At 38.2% G+C, this 27,990-nt stretch overlaps 1 protein-coding gene across 1 annotated transcript in view; it reads left to right on the forward strand.

The window, feature by feature from the left end:
• The window catches only part of adgrb3 (adhesion G protein-coupled receptor B3), a 119,978-nt gene that overhangs the window by 22,143 nt on the left and 69,845 nt on the right, over positions 1-27,990 (forward strand). Inside the window, exon 2 of the mRNA XM_073482013.1 lies at positions 25,465-25,575. Within this exon, the coding sequence (XP_073338114.1) occupies positions 25,465-25,575 (111 nt within the window). The remainder of the gene's footprint in view (positions 1-25,464; positions 25,576-27,990) is intronic.

The raw sequence follows: 27,990 nt of genomic DNA on the forward strand, positions 1-27,990 counted from the left end.
AAAGAGGAGCACGCTGATCCTGTTTAATTATTCAAGACCTCGGACTGGCAAGAAAAAATAAACGCCACCCATCAGATAATGTCAGTGTTGGCTTCGACAGAGTAAACACCCACACAAATCTGTCGCTACCTTGGTATGTTATCACTCCGTTTTCTCATGAGAGTTTCAAATGTAAATTGAATGTCTACGGAGAGGCACTGCATTTCATTATTTTTTAAAACTGTGAAAGTCATGTAGAAACTATTTGCATTAAGCACAGCAGAGAAATGAATACAACCTATTCTCTCGACTTCTGGCCAAAATCACAAGCAAGTATGTTCACACTGGGGCCATAAGGGGACCAATGGCTTCACTGAAAAGACAGTAATAGTTTGTGCTGTAATTTGCCCCCAAAAAGCCACAGCATTGCTGCACACGATCAATGTTACCACAGCACTTAATGCAAAAGGTTGTAAATTCGTTTGTCAAATCAATCCAAATCCAACACATTTTCAGTCTATTTTCATGCTGCTATGCATTAGATTTTTTAAACCAATTTGCTTTAGAATAAGATTGTGCTGTGTTATTCTGTCGTCTCATACTTCAGGGTGCTCAAAATCGACTTAAGAAATGTTAACACGGTCTTTTCAGCATGGTGTGAAGTTAAATAGTTAAGCCTGTCAGATCCATTTTAATGTTTTTCACTGCAATATATTACAGAAAGCCTAGGAACTATAACTCAGCAATCAGTGAAATATTTTTGCATTTAGAGGTTGACAAAAGCACCAGGGCCAGGTTTTCATGAAAGGTTTTTAAACTGTAAAATTAAAGTAAATTGCCTCGTGGGCATTGGTGCATTACATTATGTCCCCATTTGAGTTAAACATACCCCCCATCAGAGCTGGATTTCGGTGTCTGTTATGCCAGCGTTGTACTAGTTCTGATCATCCCTTGGCTCGCTCTGTTAGAAATTGCTAAAATCGGCTCGGATAGACAAGAGCAGAGGAAAGTTTGCCCTTTAAAGTCTGTGCAGAAACACTGTGGGAGAGGGAGAGAAAACCAGATCAAAGACCCAAAATTATCAAGCCACATATTTTAACACTAGTTCCCAAAAGCAAATTAATGATGTAAAATTACAAGCATCAGTGCTCTTGGTAAAACATGCACCTCAAACATTGTAGCATTTTTTTTTACTTTAAAGACATATTCTGTTTCTAAAATGGGAGTGTGACAATACAACCGTTCAGACGCAGTGCAGCTGACGCTTCATCGGATGTTATTTCCTTTCCCATTTATTTCTGATGCTATTCATTGGATTACAGTTTGCTGGCTCATAATAGCGTAGATGTTGTCTGAGTTGATTAATTGGCCTATAATTGTGGAAACAAACATGTGTGAAGCCTGCGTGTTGTACCACAGTTCTCGATACTGTACTGTAGACATTTTAATTTTGCTTTAGCCGTACAGCATAACCTTCTGTATTTCACATCTGTTTGCAGCTGTTTCATTTCTCATTTCACATAATTATCTGTATGAATTTCTTGATGGGAAAGGCTACAAAAGACGTCCACAAAAAAAAGGCAGACGTAACATAAAACATCTGTTGCCATCTTAGTCCATTATACTACATACAGAGACAACATTCACTGACCTGCTTAACAAGCATCTGTCTGTGTGCTAAGAACATTATATCATATGAAGGTGATATGTAAGGCTTGTCTGGCTCATAGATATCATAGAAAAGACAGGAAAAAGGTGGAGATGCAAAAAAAAGGGGGGGGGGTTGTGAGCACAATACAATGCATGTCCCCCGCTTGCTGAGCAACCAGAACACCCCATGGCATGTTATATTTTGATATTTTCATAAACATGTCCTATTATTAGCTTGTCCTCCAGCATTTGTGACATCAGTCTGACTGCGGCAGTCTCCCTTCATGTCTTGGCTTTGCCTATTACACTTCGTCTGACTCACCAGTGGACTGTGCCTCCCAGCTGGCCATAGGCTGACACTCTCTTCCACCTCATTACCAGGAAGGCCAGTGAATGAAGTGAACGTGCCTCCTAGTCTAGTTAGAGGTTGACACCCGGGGCTGTACAATACCTTATGTCGTTTACCTTGGAAGACAACTGAGAAAACAGATATAATGAACCAAGTTAGGCAAGGGTTGTGCAGCCTTAAGATTGCTTTTGAAATCTTATATTTACATGCATGAGATTGAAATTTAAACTGCATGCATTTCCGTTTCTTCAATATGCCTCTTGCAGAACACTGATGTTGTCAGTTGCTGGCGAGAGTGGGAATATCTATCCACACAATGCTGGAAGAATTCTTGTCTCGGTAAAAGGCGTCAGACCCAATTCATATTCTCATATCCATGTCCCTCCTGATGCAATGCAAAGTGACTTTTTCCTCTATGCATTTTGCCCAAATATTTTTTAAAAATGTATTTAAAGCAGAAATGATTTTCGCCAAATACGCATGCATCCTCTACTTGGATTTAAATCTGTTACTCTTGCAACATTAAACCAGTAATTTGTTGACAAAATAATTTGGGCATGATAATGCATGCTGCTGTTTGCTTTTGCCTCTTCTGTGTACAGTAAGTATAGTCATAGCTCATTTATTTCTTAATAGAAAACACAATATATTATGTTTTGTCCTCTTAGGTATCGGAACATTAATCGTGTTTTGATATAATGATACTTTTATTCTGTTTTAATGAGCTATGCAGGAAGAGTACATTGAGACCACTGATTCAGGTTCAGACATGCATGTGGCTCCAATTATAGTCATCGGCTGCACTGTACTATATTTCACCTGTCAAATCTTTTTAAAGGGCAATCTCCATTATTAGTAGGTTGTTTAGAGTAAAAGCATAAGGTCACCTTTGTTGCTTTTAGTGGCCACGCCAGCTCTGCAATTTGAAATTTTGCCATTTCGCTAAAGACACTTAATTATGGATGGGCTGAAGTGAGCATTTATCATATTTCACGCCCAATATTATGACATATTTGTCAGAGCATTAATTTAGATTAATGGCATGGGGAGGGTTTTGGGTGATCTGTAAAGCCTTTGACAGCTCATCCCTTTAAAGTAAGATGGTTTTAATGAAGGTGGTCTGAACAGTAGGCAAATGTATAATAAAACTTGAGCCAGTAAAATGTATTATAGCTGCAGTGTGAAGCCAGACAGCGGCAGCATTCAATATGCAGTAATTGCCCCACTAGGTGTGTGTGCAGAATTAAGAGGAGGCAGGTGCTCGTCCAAAAATAAATAAATGAAACAGTGAGGGAGCAAGGGAGAAAACTGTTCTTTAGATAAGAATAGATAAAAAGGAAAAAGAAATGGGTTACTTAACAAGGGAACAGTCACCTCAGACAGCTTCACTGACCTCGGCGTACATCCTAATATTAAATAATCTCACATTTAAAATCAGCTCTTTCCATTTGCTCTATTGCCAGCAAAGAGCATTGTAGACACTCACAGGTGATAACAGGAGCTTCCATTCAAAGCCGAGTTTATTGAGAGGTAGTTCGGCAGGTGCACTAGTTGTACTCTGTCCACGTGCCTTTCGACCATCACCTCGGCTCCGGCATCGCAGAGAACGGCTGCATTATTCAAATGCATTTTGTGTCCCGGCTATCTGTCACGCAGAGGGGCTGTCAAGTGCCATAAAAAGGTGGGTGGTACTGTCATATGCTTCCCGCCCGCTGCTGAACTGAAATGAACCTGACACATAGGCTGAAGCACATAAACATAGGATGGATATTTGTCGTGAGGGTGGATGGCTGGGTCGGGGCGGACGCATTCTGGATGTTTACATCCTCTCCTGCCTACTTTCATACGTATAATGGGACAGCTGTGGACTTTAAAACACTGTGCTTACAACACTGCATGAGTCAGGGGTTTTTAGGCTCTGTAGCCCAGCAGAGACACGCTGTGTCACATAATATTAATTTTAATTAACCGTTGTATAGATGTAAAAAATGATAGACGAAGATAACAGGCTTTGTGTAGCTATTTTTTGTAGTTTCAAAAACCTTTGGACAGCTTGTTTTGTTTACATGAATTAGAACCTTTAAAACAATTGCATAAAGTAGTATTAATTATTTTTTAACTGAGGACCTCATCTGTCTTTCCATCTGTGATTTCTTGATACCTGATCTCAGAAAATAAGTCGCTTCTACTATAACTTGGGTCTTATCCTCTTATTGTGGCTATGTCCTCATGACAGACAAAGGAAACGCTAACAAAGACCAACTCTTTCACCCCGTTTGCGTCTCACTCCCTCCCTTAAGTCCACTTGTTTTAAAACCCTACAGAAAATTTATTGCCCTTACCATTGCCACTGGCCAAACTACTTTCGATTCAAGTCACATCAACTTGGGAGTCTCAATAATGCCTCTAAATGAGCCAAGTTCTCATTAAAGGAATTTCAAACACCCCGCTTCGACTTGATCTGTTGTCACACATTCCTACCGCTTTGTCCTTTATCGTGTTAAAAAAGAGAGCTTGGAAACGGACAGGGAGCCCAGTTCCCCTCACCCTGCCTTTAATATGGACAGAGTGGTATGCACATTGGTTGACTTGGTTGCTTGGTAACAAGAAGCTAGGCATGTGATTCCCTTCTCTCTTCTCTGTTTTAGATTTAATTATGAAGTCGTTTTATAAGCGATATGCGGGTTAGCTCATTTTGGACCTGTACCCATCTGATACATCGGAGACAATCCGAACTGACCCAGCTCAATATCACACAAACAAACCAGACATCTGCCTCATCCCTGACCCAGAGGATTGGAATGAGTGCAGTGTGGAAGTGGCAGTGTTTTTAATCCTTCATGCAATTCACTCGGTTAGATTCCAAGTGGAAGTGAAAGTGGCAACAGTATTGCCGGTTTCGGTAGCTGACATTAATAAACATAGTCATTTTCCGGGAGAGAAGCTAAATCTAGCAGACATCAGAGCACTGAACCCCACTGAGTTACCAAACAAAAGTCTTCTTGTTCTAACTCCAGAAGCCGCACTTTGTGCTGCTTGTGGCATTGCGGTCTCCTTTGCCCTCCCTTTGCGTTCGCTCAGAGATGCTGCTGAATAGATAGAAGGCGTGACTCTGGTGGGTTAGAGGCAGGAGGGGGAGGATGAAAAGCATCATGTAAGTAGAAAGGTCTGAGAGTTTTGGGAAACAGCTATTCATAGCAATAGGTCTTTGGTGTTTTTGATTATTTGTATGAATATACTTGCTGAAGCTGAATCCAACTAAAGCAATCACAGACTGCAGTCTAAATATGGAAGTGGCTTTGCAAGGCTGTACAGAGTTACAGTGGTGCTTGAGAAAATTGTAAAGTCAGCATGCTAAAATGCTCACACTGACAATGTAAACATGCTGATGTTTAGCAGGAAAATGATTTACCAAGTTCACCATCTTAGGTTGTAACCTTATGACTGGGCGCTTTGGTTGTCAATGCCTAACAATTTTTGTCAGGTTTGTGAGTCAAAAGTTTACTAGTCATCCACAAACGGGACTAAAAATATACTGTAATATATCTTGAACCCCTGAGAAGACATGCCCAAAAGCAAACATTAAAAATAGGCTGACCAACAACAAAAATAATCTGGGAACAAAGAATGTCTGTACAAAATTGTGTGCCAATCAATCTCGTAGATGTTGAGATACTTAACAAGTTCCATGAAAAATTTGACTCATGGATGGCATATGGGTATCAACAATTGCATTCGTTAATGATTATCTGTACAAACATTCATGGCAATCCATCCGATAGATGGATATTTTCAGGCCAACCCTGCCATTCCCAGAGTCATGCCACTAGCATTGCTTGTTAGCACCACACCATTCCTCCATCCTTATGGCTATTTAAAGTACTTGCAGTATTTTGATCAGTGATGGTGGTGGTAATGTGTTTCCTTTTCTCTATGATAATCCTAAATTCATTCACTGCATTTTCATTCATTCATTTAGTCTTCCAAATATATGTAAGCAGAGAATTGATTGCTACTCTCAGCTCAGGTTTCAAGCTGAAATCCCCTTGGTATTTTTCCAATTCTGCTATTTCCCTTAATGACCAAATACTTGCATATATAACAAATTAATGAATTCAGAAATATAGCAGTAAATACTAATTACAATGTCTTCAAACTAATTTCTCCGTTAATTAATTATTCACTTAATAGTACCAGAAGTGACAGTTGCATTGTGTCTTCAATGTCATATTCACTTTATGCAATAATTGCTTGTCAATTGTGACATATTCCAAGGTCTTTTCATTTATCACAAATTTGTCTAAAAAAAAACTAATTACAGCAAAAGAGAAAATATGTTATTATTATTGTAATGGAAGTGAGGATGATGTTTGGAAATTCTTATTTGATTCAAAATGTTCAAGCAAGTGAACTGTGAGCATTAAATACTGCACATAAAGCTCTCTCAGTTGTTTCAGTATAATTGGATGTAACTGTAGGTTGACCCTGAATAGAAGCACTTTATAGATGTAGTGATATATATTGCTTTTTGAAATGAGCGGTGCATTGACTGAGCTTCGGAAGCTCTCTCTGAGGTTTATGGAAGTCCTCTGTTATCCACAGTACCTTGCAATTCAAAGTTTACTGTACTTTTTTAAGAGGGGGGTGGGTAAGTCATTTATTGTCTAGATCTCCAAAGCAACAGAAAGAACAGGCACAGAGTGAGTGAGAAGAGAAAGTGAGGGATGAAGCTGCAGCCTTGAATAACTGTGGAGCCTGCAACTGGGATGAACAGATAATGAGCGAAAATCTCCAATTGATTCATCCTCTTGTGAGATTCCCCTTGGAAGTCAATTCCACTGCATGTGTCACATGCTTAAGATGTGGAAGAAAGTAGAAAAGGAATCTTTAATGTTGGCAAAGAATGCAGTTTATCGCAAAGCGAGATGTAGCTCATCATAGGTTGATCATGGAGGAGGTCACTCAATGTGAGCTGCCAAGCCACAGTTGACCAAGTCGTTAAGACAAGGAGAAACAGGAAGGGCTCATTTGTAATGAATTATTGAGAATGTCATATAATGAATCCTGTCTCCTGTCTCCGTAGGGTGCCTAGAGACACCGGAATTGCTGATTGCTCTAACTTCAAATGAATGTATTGCATTTTGCATTATCTTATAAATAAAGTCATGGAGAAAGTGTCGGGCCTCATTAGTTTTAGCTATTTACATGTCAGTGTTTATTAGATAGAAAGCTACGTATAAAGTGTATATTTACAAATAATTATCCTCACTACAGAAAGGGGCAGTATTAACCGAAGAAAGTCCTTTTTCTATTTGAAAATATGTATTTTCATTAGGGATATACATAGTGATGAATCTCATAACATAAGTTGCTTGTTGTCTGTTCCAAGATAGAGACAGAAATGTTATTGGATGTCTTGCATAGTTTTGTGACAGTTTCTTGGTTATGTATTAAGGGAAACTAACCTTCACTTCATATTAATTCTTCTGGGTATCCTGCCAGTTAGATTAATGCATATTTTACGCCCAACCCAACTGGTGCTCATGAAAAGTATCCATCTTAGAGGGATGGACTTATTTCAATTCTGACCTCTATGTCCAAATAATTGATTTTTTCTTTAAAATGTTTTGACATCAATGTTATTGTGTTAAAAAAAAGATCATCAGCAAATCTGTCTTCCTAAATATCACTACCATCTGCCTCAGGAGTGCCACTGGAAATAAACAGCATGGAATGCTAATTGTTGCCTTGAAAAATGGCTGTGGAGACACTAAAGGGAAATATGTCACTTGTTAAATAAAGAAACCACAACAAGCATTTAAAAAATGCCTTGTAGGAATAGACAAATCAATATTGCAATAAATGCTGTCCTATTATGACATTAGATTGCTCTTTTATGTGTAATCTACACAGTCTGGTAAAAGTGATTTAGTTTAGTGTACATCTGTAGCTGCATTTTTACTGTAGCATCCAGGGTATACCAGAGTTAAGCTATTCTTTAATGTACATACAGTGTATCTCCAATATACAGTGGTTCTTGTTGGGTTCAGAAATGTCAGTAACCAGTCACTGAGTTACAGGAAAGCTGTTGTACTTGTGTATGGGTAGGTGAGCAGCGCATTTAGCTAAAGGGAGATATGTCTGTCAGATGTAACAAATGCCAAGCAAGTGAAGATCTTGTCCCACTGAGCTCATGTTCCTTGTGGTGGGTAGCTGGCTCATAAGGAAAGTGGGACTTATGATTTGGTCGGCAAATGAAGGCTGTTTGGAGAACATGAGCTGTGTGGGAGCTGTTGGACTACTTCTACTAAGCATCCGATAAAAAGCCAACTGAGATAGGCCAGCATATCATCTCTCTATTTTAGAGTATGCTATAGTCCTCAGGAGCCTGTGCATTTCCTTATTAATATTACAATCAGTATTTTTGTCAGTATTAAACAACTACAGCTCCCATGAGTCTTAGCCATATGGCGTGCTGTCGAAACTTCATCTGCAGTGTTAAATGCTAACAAAGTAATCTTGGTATCTTGTTAAAATGACAAGGTGCTTTCATTGGACTCTCCAGTAGTAGCATAAGTATCATCCTTCTGAAAGATGATTGCCTGCCCTTGATGCCAACCCACTTTACTTGGATCAGACTTCCGTCAATCTGGCTCTTTGATTTCAAGACCATCAGTACAGCAACCTGACTGCTGCTGTTCTAAGCACAGGAAAATATCCTGTGTTGCCAGCAACCAATAAATGTGAGGTATGAACACACTGATTGGTTGGACAGTCAGTCAATCAGTCTGTCCTGTCTGTAATCTGGCACTTTACCCATAACCTCAAATGGCACTCGCTCATTTTGTATTGAGCGATGCTTACTTGCCCATATTACAATCTTACTAGTGTGTGTGAGATTGATTTTTCACCACAGTGCAAACTGTGTTTAACACTGTCTAACACTTTACTTAAACCCCGTCCGGGACTGTCTCATCTACTGCGTGGGAGACGGTCCCAGAAGGTCCCAAAGAAAAGCTCTGGGAAGCATCTGTGACTGGGGGTGTGGTAGTTAACCAGACAAAATGCGTTAGTCGACATTCATAAAGTCGTTTCTCTTGCACAACCAAGTGTTGGAAAACAGTTCATATAAAGCATTAATCTCACTTTAATGAACCTTCTCAAAGTTTGTTTGTGGCTGTTGTTGAAAAAAATACCAAGTGCTACAGTGGTTTGCACCAACCGTTGAGTGACAGTGAGCCTCCAGCCTCAGAGGGCAGTGATGAGCCCATTATGGTGTGGTGCACCACAATGTGGCAAATAAGAAGCAACATTAGTAAACGTACTTGATGTAGAGACACAAAAGTGGCATTGTCTGTTGTTAGACAGTATTTTTGAGAAAAGATTGTAAGGATAAAACTGATCTGGTTGGTTTTGCAAATGTACATCTGCTTAAATGGGATGTTCCATCATGATTTACTAGTGTCCAGAGTAATGTCTTTAGATTTCTTATTTGTCAATCCAACAACCCAAATCCTGAAGATATTCAGTTTACTAGACTACAAGACAAGGCAAAGTCCTGACATTTGCAAGGCTGAGAACCAACAAACGTTTGTCATTTGGCTTCATAAATGACTTAAATTAAAGCGTAAATATCAAAATAGGCGTAAAATTATTTAAATGTCAACTAATCAGTTAATTGACCAGTTGTTTCAGCTCTGCTAAGAAGCACAGCGGCATAGCAGGGTAGATGTAGATCTACTCTTCTTGACAATGGGAGGCTGATGTGATTATCCTGATTATTACAGGATGGCAGTACCATCAACTAATGCAGCAGCTGATGTTGTTATGTTGTTAATGTTAAATATGCTATTTAATGAAAAAAGAACTCATATAGGCGAAAAAACAATTCTCCAAGAGATGTTTAAATCACCATTATTTACACAAACTGGAAAACCACACAAGGCTGAGGGATATATTCATAAAAATCCAAACACACAACATCCTTGTTTTTTGCTAATAAAATATTTTTCTGATGCAATTCTGTATCCTCATTTTCTAGTTTACAGATCTGTGTTTTTATATTGACACTCATGGTTGTTGTTTCCTGTCATAAAACATGATTAGTATGTAGAGAGTTGTCTCCTGATGCTGGATTACAGGTAATTAATTTTTAAAAATGTCATCTGCTTTGACATTTTGCATTTAAAAAAAGAAACAAGTAGTACAGCAACAGCAGAGGGCAGCCGTAGGGCAAAATCCCAGATAAATGAAAATATAACGTGTGTTGTATTTTAAATATTTAAAGGGACACAGAAATTTAAACTCAGAATTTTAATATTTACAATTAATGAGGTAATGATACAAACTCCATACTGAATAAACAAGCTGTTCTCAGAGGAAAATAAGGTCCCGGGAACACTGTTTGAAGCTAGAGAGGTGGCAGGGTCCACCACATATAAATGAAGTAAACATTATGAAACTGTGCTGTCCTTTAAGGTCATTTTGTTTATTCAGTCATGACAATGAAGAGAGTTTGTTTATTTAGTTTTTTTTTTGGCATAAAAAAATCAGTCCATGAAGATCTTTCTCTTCTGATTAAAACTGCTTCCCTAAAACTATAAAGTGCTCCTTTAAGATGCATTAAATTTATAATGATCCTTTTTGATTATTTATGCAGCACACTATGAGACAATTCACAAAACTTGGCATTGTATTTAGGACGCTGGTGTTGAACTTCTGGTTGTCCCACTGGATAGTTTCAAGCAAAAATAGATACAGTAAGCTATACATAATGCACACACCAGACCCTGTAGATTTAATGTGAATCATGTGTATATTTATCCACTCCCGCAGCTGCAAAAATCATCCATATCGGTTTTTTTTACCCGAATATTTTTTTTCATTGTAGACTGGGGTATATTTGCAAAAACAGATATATCACTTTATATTTTACACTTTTTAGGTGTACATGCAATAACGATGTAAGATTGACCTCTGTGATCGTGAGAATGTTAAATCTATGACAGTCTGAAATATATTTTCAGTGCACTAGCATTTATTTTTCTATATAATGTATACAATTTAAAAAAATATTCTGTTTGTGCAATTGCAGGTTTTTATTTTTCTAATACTGTAGCATTTCATATGTAGACAGTTTATGGAGGACAATCATCCAGCCATAATCCTGCTGTACTATGTCTTGTCTGCATAGTACTCATGGTGCATTGTGCCCTCTGATTACCCTCTATTTTTATATCATCTTATGTCCATGGAGATTCAATTACTGGCTGAATATAGTTGATTTATGTGGCCATTCAGTGCCGCCTGTTTTAAAATCAGGAGGAAATACAGAAAATATGCATTCATCAGTGCCTCTAAATGCCATAATGAGGTGAAAGGATAGTTAGGACTAAAGTGGTTCCTTCGCCCATTTGGTGTACCATCCTTTTCTACTGTCTGAGTAGCTAACTCTGACTGCGGAGGAAAATGTAGCTATTGATGTCCTTGAACTTCTGCGTAGTTTAATAAATTCTAATTAGATTAGAGCAAGAGAGTGCATGCAGAGACGGCTTTTTTGTCTTTGCTGATTAGAGTGGAAAAAAATATATGCATGGGGATACATTTTTTGCATTGAAAAGCTCATTAAGGGTGCTCTCACACAAGCGCGAGGGGAAGAGGAAGGAAATGGTTTTGTCATTCAGGCTCACGAGCAGATCACACATTGTTTGTTGTGTGAGAAACGCACAATGAACAAGTGGTTGCCTTCATATGAGGAAATGTTGGAAGCTATATTTTGAATGCTAAATACGTATTGATTATTAAATGCGTGTACACAGCTGTATTTATTCAAGTGTTTCACAAAATTGATACTAAAAGATAAGCTACTCCAAGCACTTTGAGGAATTCAAACACTGTGAGTAATTTTGTCTTATTCATTCAGGCAAGATCTGAATAAACTGGGAGACATTATGTGGAAAACTTGCCATAGCCATGACAGACTATTCTCTGCAAATTAACCGCTTCACCTGGAATTGAATTGCAGAAAAGGATATGTTTTAAATCATCTCTTTTTTCTTCAAGCCCGACAGCACTTTGCTGAGAGGCAGACGACCTGAGAGCTTTGACTGCGTATCAGACAGGTACATCGACAATAACGTGAACCCACCGACAATAGGTCAGACAGGCTATTCAGCCAAAGCTATTGGAGGGCTTTGGTGTCATGGGCCTTTAAAACTCCACGTTCCTCTGCAGTGAGTGTGTCTCCAGCTCCCTATTTCAGTGCTCTGCAGAGCACAGCTGAATGGACAGCAGCCATTGTGTGCCCAGATAATACGCTTCAATCATCCTTAATGTCATCACAGCCAAAAAGGCTCAGAAGCTTGGTTGAAGGCGCTTCACTTCCTCTCATAGTCAAGAACAGAAGCTGAAGTTTTGGTGATAAGATTAGGGCTGCGTTTGTTTTGCACAGTAATTATAGTGACCAGCTGTACTAAGGCATGTGAAATATTTTTGAGGCTGTTTTTGATGCACGTTCGGTGGTGGCCTCTGGGTGGGAAACGATTAGGCAGTCATGTTAAGGTTGAAGCTGATTTAATTCACTTTGTTGAGTTTAACTTTTTTTTTTTCTTTTACATAATACTTAATATTCTGGACATGGTAGGCTGCGGGGAAAGCTTGTGGTGTGGTAATCAATTCCATACATTGGCCACCGGTAAGATGTTGAATGGCTAATTGACCACAGTAATGGTCCATGGCTGTGTGCTGGTGGACGATGGAGACGTGCACATTAAAAAACAATTAATTTCCAATACTAATGTCACTCTTGGCTGCCTCTGCTGCTGCATATAACAAGGAGCTGTCACTGATAAGTCACTCCATACTCCATCTAGGATTTGATCCAGGCTTTGCAAAGTTAGAAGGCCCTTTTGTTGGATTGAGAAACATACTTTCCTCTTGAAAGCCACTTGATGAGAATTTAGGCATCCCATTTGGTTTATGAGTTTTTTTTAAAAATGTTTCCCTCCTTCCCTGCAAAGCTTAAAGGGTCATGTTCTGGTCATGTACTGATTACATTTGCCGCTTCTAGCCACTGAGTCAAATTTTTCTCTTACTCTTGTTTACAGTATATTTTAAGCTGCAACGGGCAACTCTGCACTTTGGCAGCCTCACATGGCAGCAAGATACATTTTTGACAGTTGTAACAAGTTCACCATCCAGAAATCATGAGATGACTTCAATAAACTGCAAACTCTATGCTCTAATTTCACTGTGGTAGAGGCTGGGCAATGTTTGAAATGATTTGAAAGCAGAGCCAGGAGGTTCAGCCATCTCTGATAAATACTTTCTGGTTGTGGTTTGGTTGCTGGCGACTGTGTAGTTTGTTTCATTCAAATTTAGATTTTTCATTTCTATTTATCTTTTTACGCGCACATGGATAATTGCTTTGGTTATACTGTACGACAAACATATCAAAGTGAAATTCCCACACTGAGGCAATAGTTCGATTACATTATCAGCATAACCAAATTTTCCTCTAAATGACGCCTTTGATAACCAAGTTAATGGTTAACGTACCATAAGTACATGACAAATCACAGATTTTTTTTTTTTTTTTTAACATTGATGAATGAATGCTCCTTTCACTCACAACAGCAATGTTTATGTTTCCCTCCACCACTGACAACACAGCTGTTTGTACACAGACAGACCACATTGCATCTGGTTGACACCGCTGCCTTTTTATAATCAAGGAAAAAGACCCAAAAGTGACAAACATGGAAAATGAATGGACATGCATTTCCTACTTGTTTACAATCCGCTCTTTCATCAGTTCTTCTACGGATGATTCCAAAGGCTTTGAGTGGATAATAACCTGAGACCTTTTTCAGGATACAAAAATAAAAACATCATGAATTAATTATTCTGTTTTTAATGTGCCCTTCCTTTTCTTATTTTGCACAATTAGTTTGCCCTGCTGAAATTACAATTATCCCCCACCAACACTCAGCATAATTTCAACAGCACTGCTCAGCATAATTTAAAATGAAGATAATGCTTCTTTGCTCAATTAATTTAACAGTACTTTGCATCTCTTTGATATAGGGTTGCAGAAGTTTGAGAAATAAGACTGTGAATACATACATTAAACTTGAAAAGTGTACCGTAGCCAGATGGTACAGTTCATTTTAATATCTTATTGTTGAAATTTTCCAGTGTGTCTGTCTATTAATTTGCCTCTTTTGCAATCAACTTGACTAGAATAGACATTTTACAGAAGGTAAAATGGGCCAGATTTCAACCCAGTACATGATCACATCGCTGTTGAGTTTTTCTCTGGAATATTCTGGGCTTCCACTGATCATCATGTGGTTAAATCCCCTGCCTCTTGAACTAAATGGCCCCCTTGTCCTGGGACTGAATCCCCGTAGAGTGTTCTCTCCTGTGTTTCCAATTCTCACTCTCCCTCAACACTTTACAACTGTCTAAATAAAGAACCGAAAATACCACAGGTGAGAGGACTACAGACCTTACGTAAGACTAAACACAGGTTGTGGGTTAAGCCATTGCTCAGAATAAAGAAAAAGATGTGATTGATGTAGGCCTGGTAATAAAATAATGATTTACAGCACACTGTAGACAGATGAGCACATGTTTTTTTAGGTGGATCTTTAGTCTGTTGAATTACACCAAAACAAGCAATACTGTATTTGGTTATTTGACTGTAAACTATAGCTGTTGGTCATCTGGTTATGTTTGATTAAAGAGCTTCAAAACTGACAAGATAAACAAATTGTCATTTTGCGCAAATGGCCAAGCACAGCAAGCTGCTTTAAAATTCAACAAAATGAAAATACAAAATTCTCTTAAAAAGGGAATAATCTAGTTAAGTTCATGTAGCCCAAATAGTGTATGTGCTTGGTTATAAATATACAAACAGTAATTACCAGCGAGTGCAGCCATGCATGGCCTTAAAACTTGCAATAACTGTGATGGTTCTTGTGTTCCCAGACTTGGCATCAGAATCCATTAAATTAAAAATCCTATTGCGCTGCTGTTGTGCTCTTGTCTGAGGACATTTCAGCATCGCCACAGTGTCCTTGTAATTATTTTGGAGCGTGTGTTTGCGTTAACATGAGCTTAGCCAATGAGCAAAGACAGGGCATGTTGCAGGCATCTTCCTCATGACTAACTTGCATATGACACAATGTTCCCTGTGCTGATAGATGCAGGGTGGCAGTCTGAAGCAGTGGGTTTTACCACTGCAAAAGGATCAGACGTGATTGGTGCTGTGGAAAAGCTGACAGCATGAATTATGGAGGTCTCATTAGGGGCTGTTGGAAATGATTTATCTTGCTCTGAAATATGGTCATCCAACCACATTTGCCTCCATGGTTACAGAGTCCATATTGTGATTTGCTCTTTTAATTTCTTCTTGGTGTATCATTTTCAGTGTATTAGTGAGGAATTTCCATGGACGCCAAACCATGACTCTATTAAATCTAAGGTCACTGCTTGGTATGCCAAGCAAAATGGCTCAGAAAAGGACAAGGTATGCTCTTTGAAAATTGGCTGCTGTCGCAAAGGTGCTAAAAAATGTGTCATGTTTCTCACTTGACAGATGCATTGCTTGGCATGGTGGCATTGAGCTTGGCAGTGTGTGCGACTGCCGGGTCATCTACTGGGGTTGTGCGTTTCTATACTGATGCCAAGAGCTGCCGCCATAGTTTTCCAATATCCCTCAGCAGGAGCATTGTAGTAAGGATGCCTCAAAGGATAATTATGCACAATTTACAACCGTATATTAGAATCATATCCTGCTGGTCAAAAGAAAATCTCTCCTTTTTGAGGCAATTGGCTAGAACTTACAAAAGAATATTTCATGAAACGCTTAAAGCAAGTGTCCCAGATTTGAGGAAGACTCAGTATTTCACTCAGCATATAATGTGTAGTTTCTATACTATTCATGTAACCTTACTTCTCTTTTCTGAAATGGTTTCATTAGTAATCCGCTTCCATCCTTGTTTCTGTCGGTGCACAGTAGTCCTTTCACTTGTGTCCCTGCAGCAGCCCCACTTTTAGTCACGGGTGGTTCAGCAGTGTCGCCTTTTGAAAAGGGCTGGTGATTTTGGAAGTTATAAGCTGCAATCTTGGCATTGCTCTCATTTTAAAATGCACCATAGGCGGATCCACTTTCTGATAGTATCATGCAGCTGAACTGAAAGCACGACACATTGCTCGCATTATCATGCAGAGGGTACATCTTGGTGAAAATCCGGAATAGATGACAAGGAAATGAGTATCTTCATTTGTTGTTGTTTTCATTTTCCCCTCTCTTTTATTTAAATCAAAATGAAGCCTGCTTTCTGGAGATTGATAAGCGAGCATTTGTTTACAGCCACAGTGATGCGGATGATGCCTTTGATTCCTGTAGTAGCAGTTTATTACTAAACTGTACAGCTTTTGACAGAGTAGAGATTCAATTTATACACGTTTGGATGACATGAAACCAGACTGCTGAAGCCTGTTCCCTGAAGTGTATGGAAAAGAGGAGGAATGATCTGCTCACGGCACCCAGCAACAGGGCTTCTTGATGCAGTGCTTTGATAACGTCAGAGCTCCATCTAGGTTGCTTTGTGAGGTACTGCTCGATAACCTTGTGATTTAACACTGTGCTGTAAATTATCAATGCAATCTCCAGTAGCCACTCATTTGCCTACACATCAGTAATACAAAACACATCCTCTCTACTTGTATCTGACTGTACTCTGAGCGCTCGTCTCACTGCGCTCGCGCCATTTTTAGGCAAGTTCACATGACTTTCCAATGAGGTGCAGTGGCAGTTGCACAGAATTCTAATTTGGCTTCAATCTAAGTCATTAGGAGAGTCAACAGGAAGCAAACAGATGGCAGAAGGAATATGATGGATAATTGTATGTCTCAGAGGACAATTCATAATTTGTATCTGATTCCGTGCAACCCCCTCATTTTCCTAATGAAGGACTAATTGAGTTTTTTAGATTGGCTCAAGCATATGGTCCCACCAACAGTGAAGGGTTTGTATTATGGCTGTAAGGAGATACAGTGGCGACATTTGAGTAGATTTATGAGATTGTCTCTAAATGGCAGCCTGATTTTAAGGTCGGAGAAACATTTAAGACCTGGTTTGGATGTGGAAGTGTCTTCATGACATCATAATCATCATCAATGTCATCATCATTGTCATATTTCCTTATATTTTTTTACATTGAAGAGTAGTTTCTAAATGTTGGATTAAGGAAAACATTGCAAAATAATCTGAACTTTACTTATGAATAAATGTATATTTGATGTTTTTTTTATGTAAAGTATTTTTGTATGTCTTCCACCGTAACACATAATGACTGATATTCTTTTTGCTTCCCTCTGTAATGTGTTTTTGTTATTCTAACATTTTTTTCCCTCTCACTATTGTTATATACTTCTTGTAAATTGTAATTATGTTAATTTTTTTGTAGCAAAAATCCACAATCAACCAGAACAGGCTTTGATGATCTTTCTGCATTGATATTTAGGTTTTAATAACTCCAGCGAATGAGCAAATGAACAGGTGCTGTACGAACAGACAAGAATTTGTGGACCGTTGAATTATAATTAAACTGTTTTAGCATCTGGTCATTCTCACCTTTTCTAAAGGTTAATGTCTTTTATTTTGTTTTGGCATCTTTTTATATTTAAATATTATATCTGTATTGTAACTCATGACTAAAACAGATATCAAATAAATCTAAAAATGTACTTTAAGCACCGTACAACCCAGAAATATCTCTAGATTTTACCAAAATTGGCCAGCCATGGTAGCTCAGCTGTTGAGAAATGGATCAAAGACATGCTTGGGTACAGGGAGGTATCCCTCTTCCTGGTCTGCGTGGACTGTACGCTTGTCTCTATTTTGGGAACTTACACTCTTCAAAGTGCCGTGGTAATGAAGTGCCTCTCATTAAGAGCTACATTTGTGACAGTCAGTCAGTCAGTCAGGCAGGAATGCATGGAGGGCAGTAAGCGGAGCGCCCCTGATAGTAGCTACTCATAGGGGCCTCTGAGTAAAGGCTCATTTCATGCAAGGTTAGACACATCAGTCATTGGACATGGGGCTGGCTTTTACTGCCTTTCAATAAAATTACACATGGAACGTGTCCACACAGTGAAGATGAACCTGGAAATGAAATGTCTTCCATTGGACTCTCTGCGGCTGGCGTGATCACTGCCAGTGTAAAAGCTTAAAATTCCCTGCATGCAGAGGATCAAAGCCTCAATGATGACAAAGGTCATGGACCCAGGGAACTTTTTATTGTCTTTGATTGCGTGCTGAGTCTTTCTCTGTCTGTTATTTGTACTGCATGTGCTTAGTAGCTGGACATTAATTAGATCAAGCTTGAATATCTCTGTAAATATGGCTACTAAGTAAGCTTGAAAGCATCAGTGTGCTGTGATGGGTCAGAGAAGCTTTGAGCCCACCAAATCAGACTTGCATAAATAGTTTGGCCTGGTCAGGATAAATACTGTCCAGCACTATCCATGTTTGCACACCTTTGACACACTGATGAAGGCCTGTGTGGGCCAAGGCACATGCAGTTACACTGTTGTCTCAAAGTCTGAGCCGTGGTATCCTTCTGTTCTAACCCTCATTTACTGTCACCTGCTGAGGTCACAGCCCAGTGGTGACTCGGTTACTGCTCCTGCACAGCCTGTAATTTGAGCAGACATTTTGTAACATTTTGGCCAAAGATTTTCATTGTTTTGGCCGTTTCTGCATGCAGCGCTGGCTTCGCTAACAGATGCACCTCTGGAGATCATCTTCCAAAGCTGATTGGAACAAAAGAGTTATTTTCCTTTTTCCTTTTTAGAGCAGCCAGTTATATATCTCATGGTAAGATCAACTTGCAAAGCAGCCTGACTAACAAGGCTATAGCCACCAAATCATTTTCAGTTTATTAAAGTTGAGAGGAAGGAATGTTTTTGCTCAAAATAGCATAATCTCATTCCTCACCTCTTTATTGCTCACCTGATTTGTTGATAATCCCTGCAAAGCAGGCAAAATGGCTGCCATTATAAACTGATGGCACAGCATGGTGGCAGTAAGCAATCTTTGCATGCACCTTTTAAAGGATCCATTTTTTCACTTACTGGAGGTAATTGCAGGTTTGATTTTGCAAAGTGTTACTGAATGTAGTGCTAATTCTGCTACTTCCTTTCGCAAATTAGGAGCTTTAAAAAAATGTAAAATGTGAGAAATGGGAAAAGGATGCGTGTTGTGTATAGGTAAATGAATTTATTCTTAATTAGATATGACAGAAATATATCTACTTTGTAGATTACTTTTTTCTGTGAGAGTGATTACTACATGAGAGGTTCCCAAGATATCAGGTCTATAATTTTGCCAGTCAAAAGTCAAATTCCACAGCATCATATTAAAATTTTGGCCACCTATGTTGTAACCTGCATGGAAACTGTCAACAGACAGAGAGATTTGTTATTGACTGTAGCTGAGACTGACAAGGAGTCATCTTGGTTCATGTGTATCTATAGTGAGTCACATAAATCATCAGTGGGTCTGCTGACGACTACAGTTCTCAGAAGTTCTGCTATTATAACCTCTGGGACCCAGTTAAGTAATTTCCTGATGCAACATAACACTTTTGTTTGATGGAGCTGGCAATTTTATCTAAAGGGAAATATATGGCGCAGAGGAAATTATGTAGATATTTATAGTATAACACTACATTGTCTTTGACATGAGGCATTGAAATTAGTGAAAAGGGAGGTTAAGAACGTATACAGAAAGCAGAGTTTATATTTAACCAGAAGTTCCGCTTCTCCATGTACACCATATCTAAAAAAACTGCTTTGTTACAGTAAATTGACCTATAATAGGCCTTAAGCATCTTTTTTTTTTTTTACAGTACACTGTATATTGACTGAATTTCCATTACAGTATTTGCACAAGCTGCTAGATAGAATAGCTTGCAGTATATGACTGCTCTCTGAAAAATTACTACAATCCATAATATATAAACTAGGGATGCACGATATTGGATTATTGCTGATATCCGTTAAGCCGATATTTTCCAACTCATCCTGGCCAATTGCGATGGCTGATATGAATCAATTTTTCTATAGTGGAATTAACATATTATGCCTACTCTTATCATGATGGCCCACTGGCAGATGCACACACACCATGCTTTCCAAACGTATAGATAAATTAACACATAAAGATGTTACACTACCTAGTCAACGTTTCATAATCTAAGTGTTATTTTATCGACCTATCTTATCAGCAGAAATGTTAATTTCTGGCCAATGCCAACATTTACTTTTAAAGCCTATATGGGCCGATGCCGATGCTGTGTGTATATTATCATGCATACCTAATATAAACTAATTGAGATCTATTTGTAAGAACTATTTGTGAAGCTATTCTTCGGAAAATCCCCCTTGTCTGGTCCATCTGATCCAGCATGTGTCAGATTATTTGGATTTTTGCTGGGACAAGCTGCATGGCTTTGACCTTGTGTTAAATTGTGTTTGTAGTAAAAGTGGTTACTGCTGATCCGTCTACCAAGGTCATCTTAGCAATTCAGGCCTCTTTTTAGGCAAATGTATTCAATGCTCCACAAATAACCTGTGTTGACTATTTCAGTAAAGCAATGCCGTCTCTATTCCTCAATCCAGCTAAATTCAATTGTCATTATAACACCTGTAGTTTTTAATTCTTAGACCCAAGGTGCATGCTCTATCAGCGAGGCATGCCACTGTTATGTGCATGTGAAACTGAATGAATGTCTCACAAAAGGAAAAGAAAGCTAACAGTGATTGATTTCTTTGAATGGCATTGTCTCTCCTTTGTTGTTGGAAGCACGATGGTTGATTGATATCAATAATAAGTTATTCTCTTTAGTCCAGAATGAAGGACACCTCATAAATCTTAGACTTCATTTCCTCTAAAGCACACAGTTAAAAAAGTTTTGAATAAAGGCCAAAACTTGAAAATGATGCTGTCTCAAACAGAAGAAATGTTTCTGAGTAATGACACGCTGAATGCATCATCTGCGCTTTCTGCCTCGTAATATACAGTGAAGACACATTGTTTTGGGCTGCTTTGACAAATGACAACAGCCTGCCCCTCCAGTTATTAAAATTCTGGTTTGTCTCTCATGTTTACTGTCATATAGCCACAGGCTTGAATACAATCCTAGTAGTTCAATTAAACCGCTGTGCTTGTTTCTCAGTACTTTTCTGGTGTCATGTTTCGACATCCTGCTCTTTTCCATTCTACCTCGGGCTCTCAACATTAAGAAGAAAATCTCAGCTTTGTGGCATCAAAAGAGACTCCAGTCTCATTCACTTTAACTGAGTCTCCTTATGCTCTAAATTAATTTATTTCTCATTTGTGTACCAACAGGTTGATCTGTTTTAATAGCTTCCTGCCCATACCAATGTGGATAGAATTACTCAAACATCAGCCATGAAACGATGATGATGAAACGCTTCTATTTAAAAATGTGTGAAGTTTGATTCATGAAGTCTGCTCTGCAGTCACTGTTTGTCATCCAAGTATCTCACTGACATCAGACTTAATGACATTTTTATAATCTCTTTCATGTTGCAATGCTTTTGTTGTATTGTTCATCATGAGCTGCTGAGAGCTAGATTAGATTAGGTGAGACTGACTCCAGGGCTAATATCACTATTTAATAGGCTTAGTTGATCAATGTTGTGCAGAGGCAAATAATTTTTAAAGGTGCAACGGAGTTATGATCAATGAATTGTGAAGCCAGTCATGTTAATTAACATTTAAAAAGTACAATATATAGAATATAAAAGTCTACAGCTCCATTTAGAGTATGTCCTCTTTGGTACAGGAAGTGACCAGTTTCTTTTTATTTATATTACTATAATATACTGATATCTATAAATACATTTTAAGCTCTGCTGCTCTTTGTACTTGCTAAAATTGTTGCGTTGTAATAGAATACAGGACAGTAGTGTGTCTATAATAATGTCTATAATATTATTTTTTTCATTCTGAACATCAAATATTGGGCCGATAATGTGAAATTTATGTTATTGGCTATTGGCCTAAGAATGGAATCATAGCTGATAAATACAAAGCAGCTTGCTTTCTTTGACTTATCTACACACTCTGATACAGTAGGTGGCGGTATGCACTTTTAAGTTGGTTTGCATATACTGTAAACACAGGGACAAAGAAGAAGAAGACTAACAAGCGTAGCAACTTGTCGGATTCATAACGTCACACCGTTGCACCTAGGTAGAGCTAGGCAGTGTAGATCAGAGAGCCAAACATGTTGTTATTGTTGCTGACGTTTTTTACAGTTTCAGAGGAAGACAACACAAATGCAATTTGAAATGTGTGTTCCGCAAGGGTTCACAAAGGAGGGGAAAAGTCGAGTCGGGTTTTACCACACCACATCTTACTTGTGCTGTGGAAATTTTAATCATCAATCTTTGCTCACTACATCTTAGCCTTTCTTACACTCAGGTGTGCATAAACTACAGGTTAAGAACTTCTCTTAAAATTAGAAAAATGTCAAAATACTGGCCATGAGAAGCAGGTACAGTAATTGTCAGTTAACAGTATCGGCTAAAAATAATCCATATCTTGCATTCCTTATTTAGACTGAATGAAAAACTAGAAGTGTAAGAAGAAGCCAAGTTGTTCTGTATGAACTGTCTGAACCCAATCGGCAGAATAAATATTAGCAATGTACGTTTTTGCAAACCACAGATGTCGGACATGCCACAAAAAACACTTGGTTAGGGTTCATAAAAGATACATTTTTTTGGTTGAAAATACAACAGGGTTTTAGTCACAAACAGGGCAGTAGATGCCCGAACTTCAAAAACATTGGGTTTTTGTTGCCACTAACAAGGCTGGAAATTGTCCCGAGATCTCCGTAAAAATATCCAGTGGTGTCATGCTTACAGATGTTACAAAACACCTAGTCCACGCTGCCTGCATGAGCAGCACATGACAGCTGCGTGGCTGAACTGCTGCAGCTCACACATGTGTATGTGTCCACACTGACAGTGATACTGCTGCAGGGCTGCTACTGACAGCTTTATTTTTCTACACAGTTTGCCTTTGATAATGATCAATAAAGATGATGACATGATTATACTCTGCGATGAAAGCGATGGAGAGCGAGAGAGACACAGAGAGAGAGCACACCGGTAAAATAACTGCCTTTCACCTGTTGTGTATATTCTTTTCGTGTCATTGACATTCTACAGCTATAGACATTGAAACTGTGGTGAAGCGCTCGTGTGATGTCAATATAATTAATCACAGATCGTTTTCAGATCAATTTTTGCCGAGAACCACGCATGTCACGCAGAAATATCAGGCACGACCCTAAATATCTAGATGATGATGCGGCAGTCACTTGCGTGAGATGCGGGCAAACATGGGCACTAAAATGAAAAGCAAGATTTTCTGCCACGTACAAGTGCCGCTCTCGCAGGCTATGTGGACTTGGCAGTAACTCCAACACCATCGTCTTCACCTCCTAAGATGAAAGTGAGGCCATAAACATATAATGTGAATGGATATGAATGTCAATATGGTACGCGTTATACGTACACATTTGAATATATTAGTGGTTTGCAGAAACGTTAACTACCAACATTTTATTCTGGCGGCTGGGCTGTCTATATCCATCCAGCCTCAGTGAGCCCAGTGGCATGAAAGTGCTACTGTATGGTGTCTCATAGCTTACAGTGTTTAGTATTCATTTGCATGAATTCATTAAAAAGCAGTGCTTTTTGTATGGTTCCCTGCAAAGCAGCACACATTCAGGCAGACTAAATCAGACAGCTCTTTTTATCTTCTAAATAGGAGATAGGTTCACGATCCGAGACACCACAGGGTAGAGCACAAAAACACAATAAAGAGATAACATGTCAAAGTTTCTACAGTAGTTAGCCTCACATGACTGAATGCTGGATGAACTGCCCGCTGTTTGTCCAACCATCAGTGTACCTGCACAATCTTTGTCCAGCACAGAATTCACACTGTGCTTTCTGTTTAATTTTGTTGTGGACACAGGATCAAATCAGACTCAAAGACCTTTGAACATGCTTCTGAAGCTTGTTACTTTGTGCAGTCATGGTTCTGAAGATCCCAATCAGCATCAAAAGGCTGCGATGTTTGTTTCTACCTGGCGGCTTTACTCTCCTTTCATTATACCCTCCTTAATATTCTAATTTTTTATGCAAACACGAACACAGTTCTCCTGATGCTATACTGGGAAGGGATGTTTTTTTTTTTCTTTTTGGTCTTGATTAATTAATTTATTTTTCTTAATCCAATCATGGAACATGTTTGTTGATATGATTTGCTTAATGCCAACAGTCTGATGCGTGGATCAGACAACACTTTTTTTCTAGCCAAGAGATTTACCGTATAATTAGTCGTAAAATCTTTCAGTGGAACATAATCAGATGAGATGGCAGATTTCCTCCTCGAGGCCTCACTGAGAGGGAGGTCAGTCTTTCTAAGCCGACAGTTAGCTGTAGGGAAGACAGTAAACTACATTCGAAGAGATGACTTAAACATCCTCCCTATCAACGGCTGATGCATTGTATTGTCTAATGTACTAACATAAGCTATGTGTGAATTTGTTGTTGATGCATCACCTGCATTGCCTATTTGCAAATGATATAATCACCTCATTAGGACCACACTGCCAAAAGTAATGCAATTTTTAATGAAAACAGGTGTTCAGAAACATTTGCATGAGCTATTAAGTAAAATAAATGTATTACAGTGTGTCGGACTTACTTAAAAGAGCTGATGCAAAATTCTTAACTAAATGCAAGATTGCAAGCATCGCTTTTCTCAGTGTGGCATCAGAACATTGTTCTCATTGTCTCTTTGTCCCTTTATGGGAAACAAAGAGGGCATGCATTGTAATGAATACAGCTCAGAATACATTTGTCTAATTATACAAAGGCTCACAATATTTTGGTCTGGGTAAACTAAAAAGAAATCCTACAAAGATGACAAACTTTTGAGGAAACTGTGGATCAATAGCATGTTATGTCCATGACCCCCCTCCTCTGTGGCTTTCCGATGGCTTACACATTTTTACTTTCATTTTGTTTTGTTTTTCTTTTCTGGGTGTGCAGGAGGGTGGGAGGGAGGGAGCTGGTCTGATGACGTGTTAGAGTATTCAAAAAAATTAAACAATGTGAGTTTATTTGCATGTTTGCTATGTGTCTACGCTGTGCTTTCAAGCTCAATTAATACTTCCAACTCACCCTTATAAATTCGTTGCATTGTTCTATGCCCTAGAGTAATGGAGAAATTAAATACAAACGTGTGTGGTCTTTGTTTCTAGCCATGTATTGCAGTTGCTTCGAACATCCTGAAAAACAGTATGTAATAATAAGCTGTTGTTCTCAAGCCTAGCTTTCATATGAACCTCTTATCTGTCCCATAGAATATGGAATGATCGGAGAGCATACAGTAAAAAGTCAGCGGCCAAGATCAGTTCATGACACAAAGGCCCTGCAGGAGCAAGCTGAATCTGCTAAATTTATGGCACAAACTGGTAATACAATAGTTATGTTTCTTTACTTTATTTTGTTAACTAAACTTAATTTCATCATGCATGCTCTCTCTTGTACTGCACCTTTTTAAGTGGAAATGTTTTGCATTATTATTTTTTCCATTCTCTACTGCTACATATGAGCTAGGAAGATAAATTTCCCATTTCTCTATGAGTATTTACTTTGAATATGAAACATAATTGGGTTTTGTGGGTCTGTTTGTTTTATTGTCACATAGTGAGTTGGCAAGTGGATTACTCATACAGTATATTCATAGAACATTAATTAAACAGCAGTTTAAAAACTAAGGCCCTGATGTAGTTAATCATTTCCTCCAAGGCATGATAAATTAAATGTCATTCGATGAAAAACCCACCCCTTCAGCCAAATATGAAACACACACTTGGCAAAAGTTAAACTGATAGATGTTGCCCTTAGAGATAAAAATGAAGATGTGTGGCTTAATCATGTGTAGCATCCAATAAATTAAAAAGTTAAATTACCTACATTCATAATGACTTTTACAACCTACCACCTTAGCATTTTTTATTAAATCACATAGTACTGAAATGAGCAAAACCTTAATTTTGCTTTCATTATCAGTTCTTTTTGCTTTATTCTATCTTGAAAACACTTTAACTTTCAGTTTCAGTGGGTGGGTTTAGATCTAGCTCCTGTTGAGATTTTTTTTTAAATTCTTTATTTTGATTTTTGGGAAATGTTTTATTTTTTTCCATGTGTTGTTCCATTTAAATTGCTGTCATTGTTTAAGATCTCCTTTCATGACCATTTTAATTTGCGACACCATACAAAAATACTAACATATACTCATTAACACCTCTTCATTTTACACACGCTGTAGGTTTGTTGTTTCCCTGTCAAGTCGCATCGCTGTGCTTTTCTGTTTATCATTCTCACACAATTTACTCTCCCTGTACTGCCTCATTTAACAAATTGATCCACCTTTCAGTCTATTTTATGATCTGCAAAATTAAGGGCAGGGTTTAGATCCCTATTTGGCTGAATCTGTGTGTCCTTAATACTAAACTCTGAGACTACTTTAGAGCATATTGTACTTAAAATTCTAGCATGATTTGATGACTTCCAATGACATAAATGTATTCAGAGCTGCAATTGAAACTATTCCTCTTTGTATTAAATTATTTCTCTAATGCATAAAGGCTTGAAGAAAATGAATACTTCACCTGAGGGTTTAACATAATCAAACATCAATTATTTGGTGACTACTGATGCAGGAATTTGACTGTTCATTCACTTGTCACCAAATAATTTATTCTTTTTTCATTTAGGCTACCATGGCTTTGGAAATCACCCCACTGCCTCATCATAATATACAGCTTTATTTAGCATTTCATGGCTTCTTGATATTTGACCATTTTTTGGACCATGAAGATTGAAAGTTTCTTCTTATTATTATCATTAATTTAACTCAAAAGAGATCTTAAGATGAATTTAACAACCATGGTCCTAATCCTTACTAATCTATTAGAAAATACTATATATAAATATTTAATAACTTGTTTAATGTTTGCATGCAGAGTCAAATTACTTGAAAGTCTGCTTGCCAAACCTTTATATAGGTGCAACTGCCTTGACACAGAATCCATTCTGATTCTGTGGCTTGAATGCTACCTGTTACGTTTCCTTCTGGGAACTCACAATTGAAATTTGAACACATGGAAACAGCTGTGATCTGCTGAATACATTAGCTAACTTTCTCATTTTCCTCCACCCCTGGGAGTTAACAGGCTAAGACGGATTTGAAAATTATTTGAAAAACCATCGTCTCAAACACAGAATTTGCTCCATGGTTGTCAAGGAAACTAGATAGTTTGCTGCAGTGCAAGGGATGTCCATATCTCAGAAACTCTTTCTGAACTAACATCCATTAAATTCCATTTTATTTTCTCAGATGTTGTCTTTCTTGCATGTCACCATGTTCTTATGGAGTTTTTGTTTGTTTATGGTGATTTTCTCCGTTTGTTTAAACACATTATTGGGTTCCATTGAAATGCATGGATTATTTTTTAAAGATGAAACAGTTAGATGTAACCCCAATGTCTACTGTCCATTTTTATAGTCACAGCTATGCCCTCTTTGTGATCTTTGCATAAATGCACATCTAAATTTGTTGTTAAACGGCTGATTGATTTATACATGCACTACAGAGACCATTGTTATTGCAGATACTCACTATGATTCTAAACACAAAGCTCTTTATTGTGTCTTATACAAATTTTATAAGTAAGTATTTAGTGTTTATCAAAGGTCACATAAAGGTTGTATAGACTGTATAATAGTGTTCTTGTAAGTCTTAAAGACCCCACTTCACCCAAACGTGACTCATGTTGGCCCCTCCCCACATTTGACTAAACCTTGCCCGCCTTGCACAACCC

This window comes from Pagrus major, chromosome 15 (assembly GCF_040436345.1).
Source record: "Pagrus major chromosome 15, Pma_NU_1.0".
Classification (NCBI taxonomy): Eukaryota; Metazoa; Chordata; class Actinopteri; order Spariformes; family Sparidae; genus Pagrus; species Pagrus major.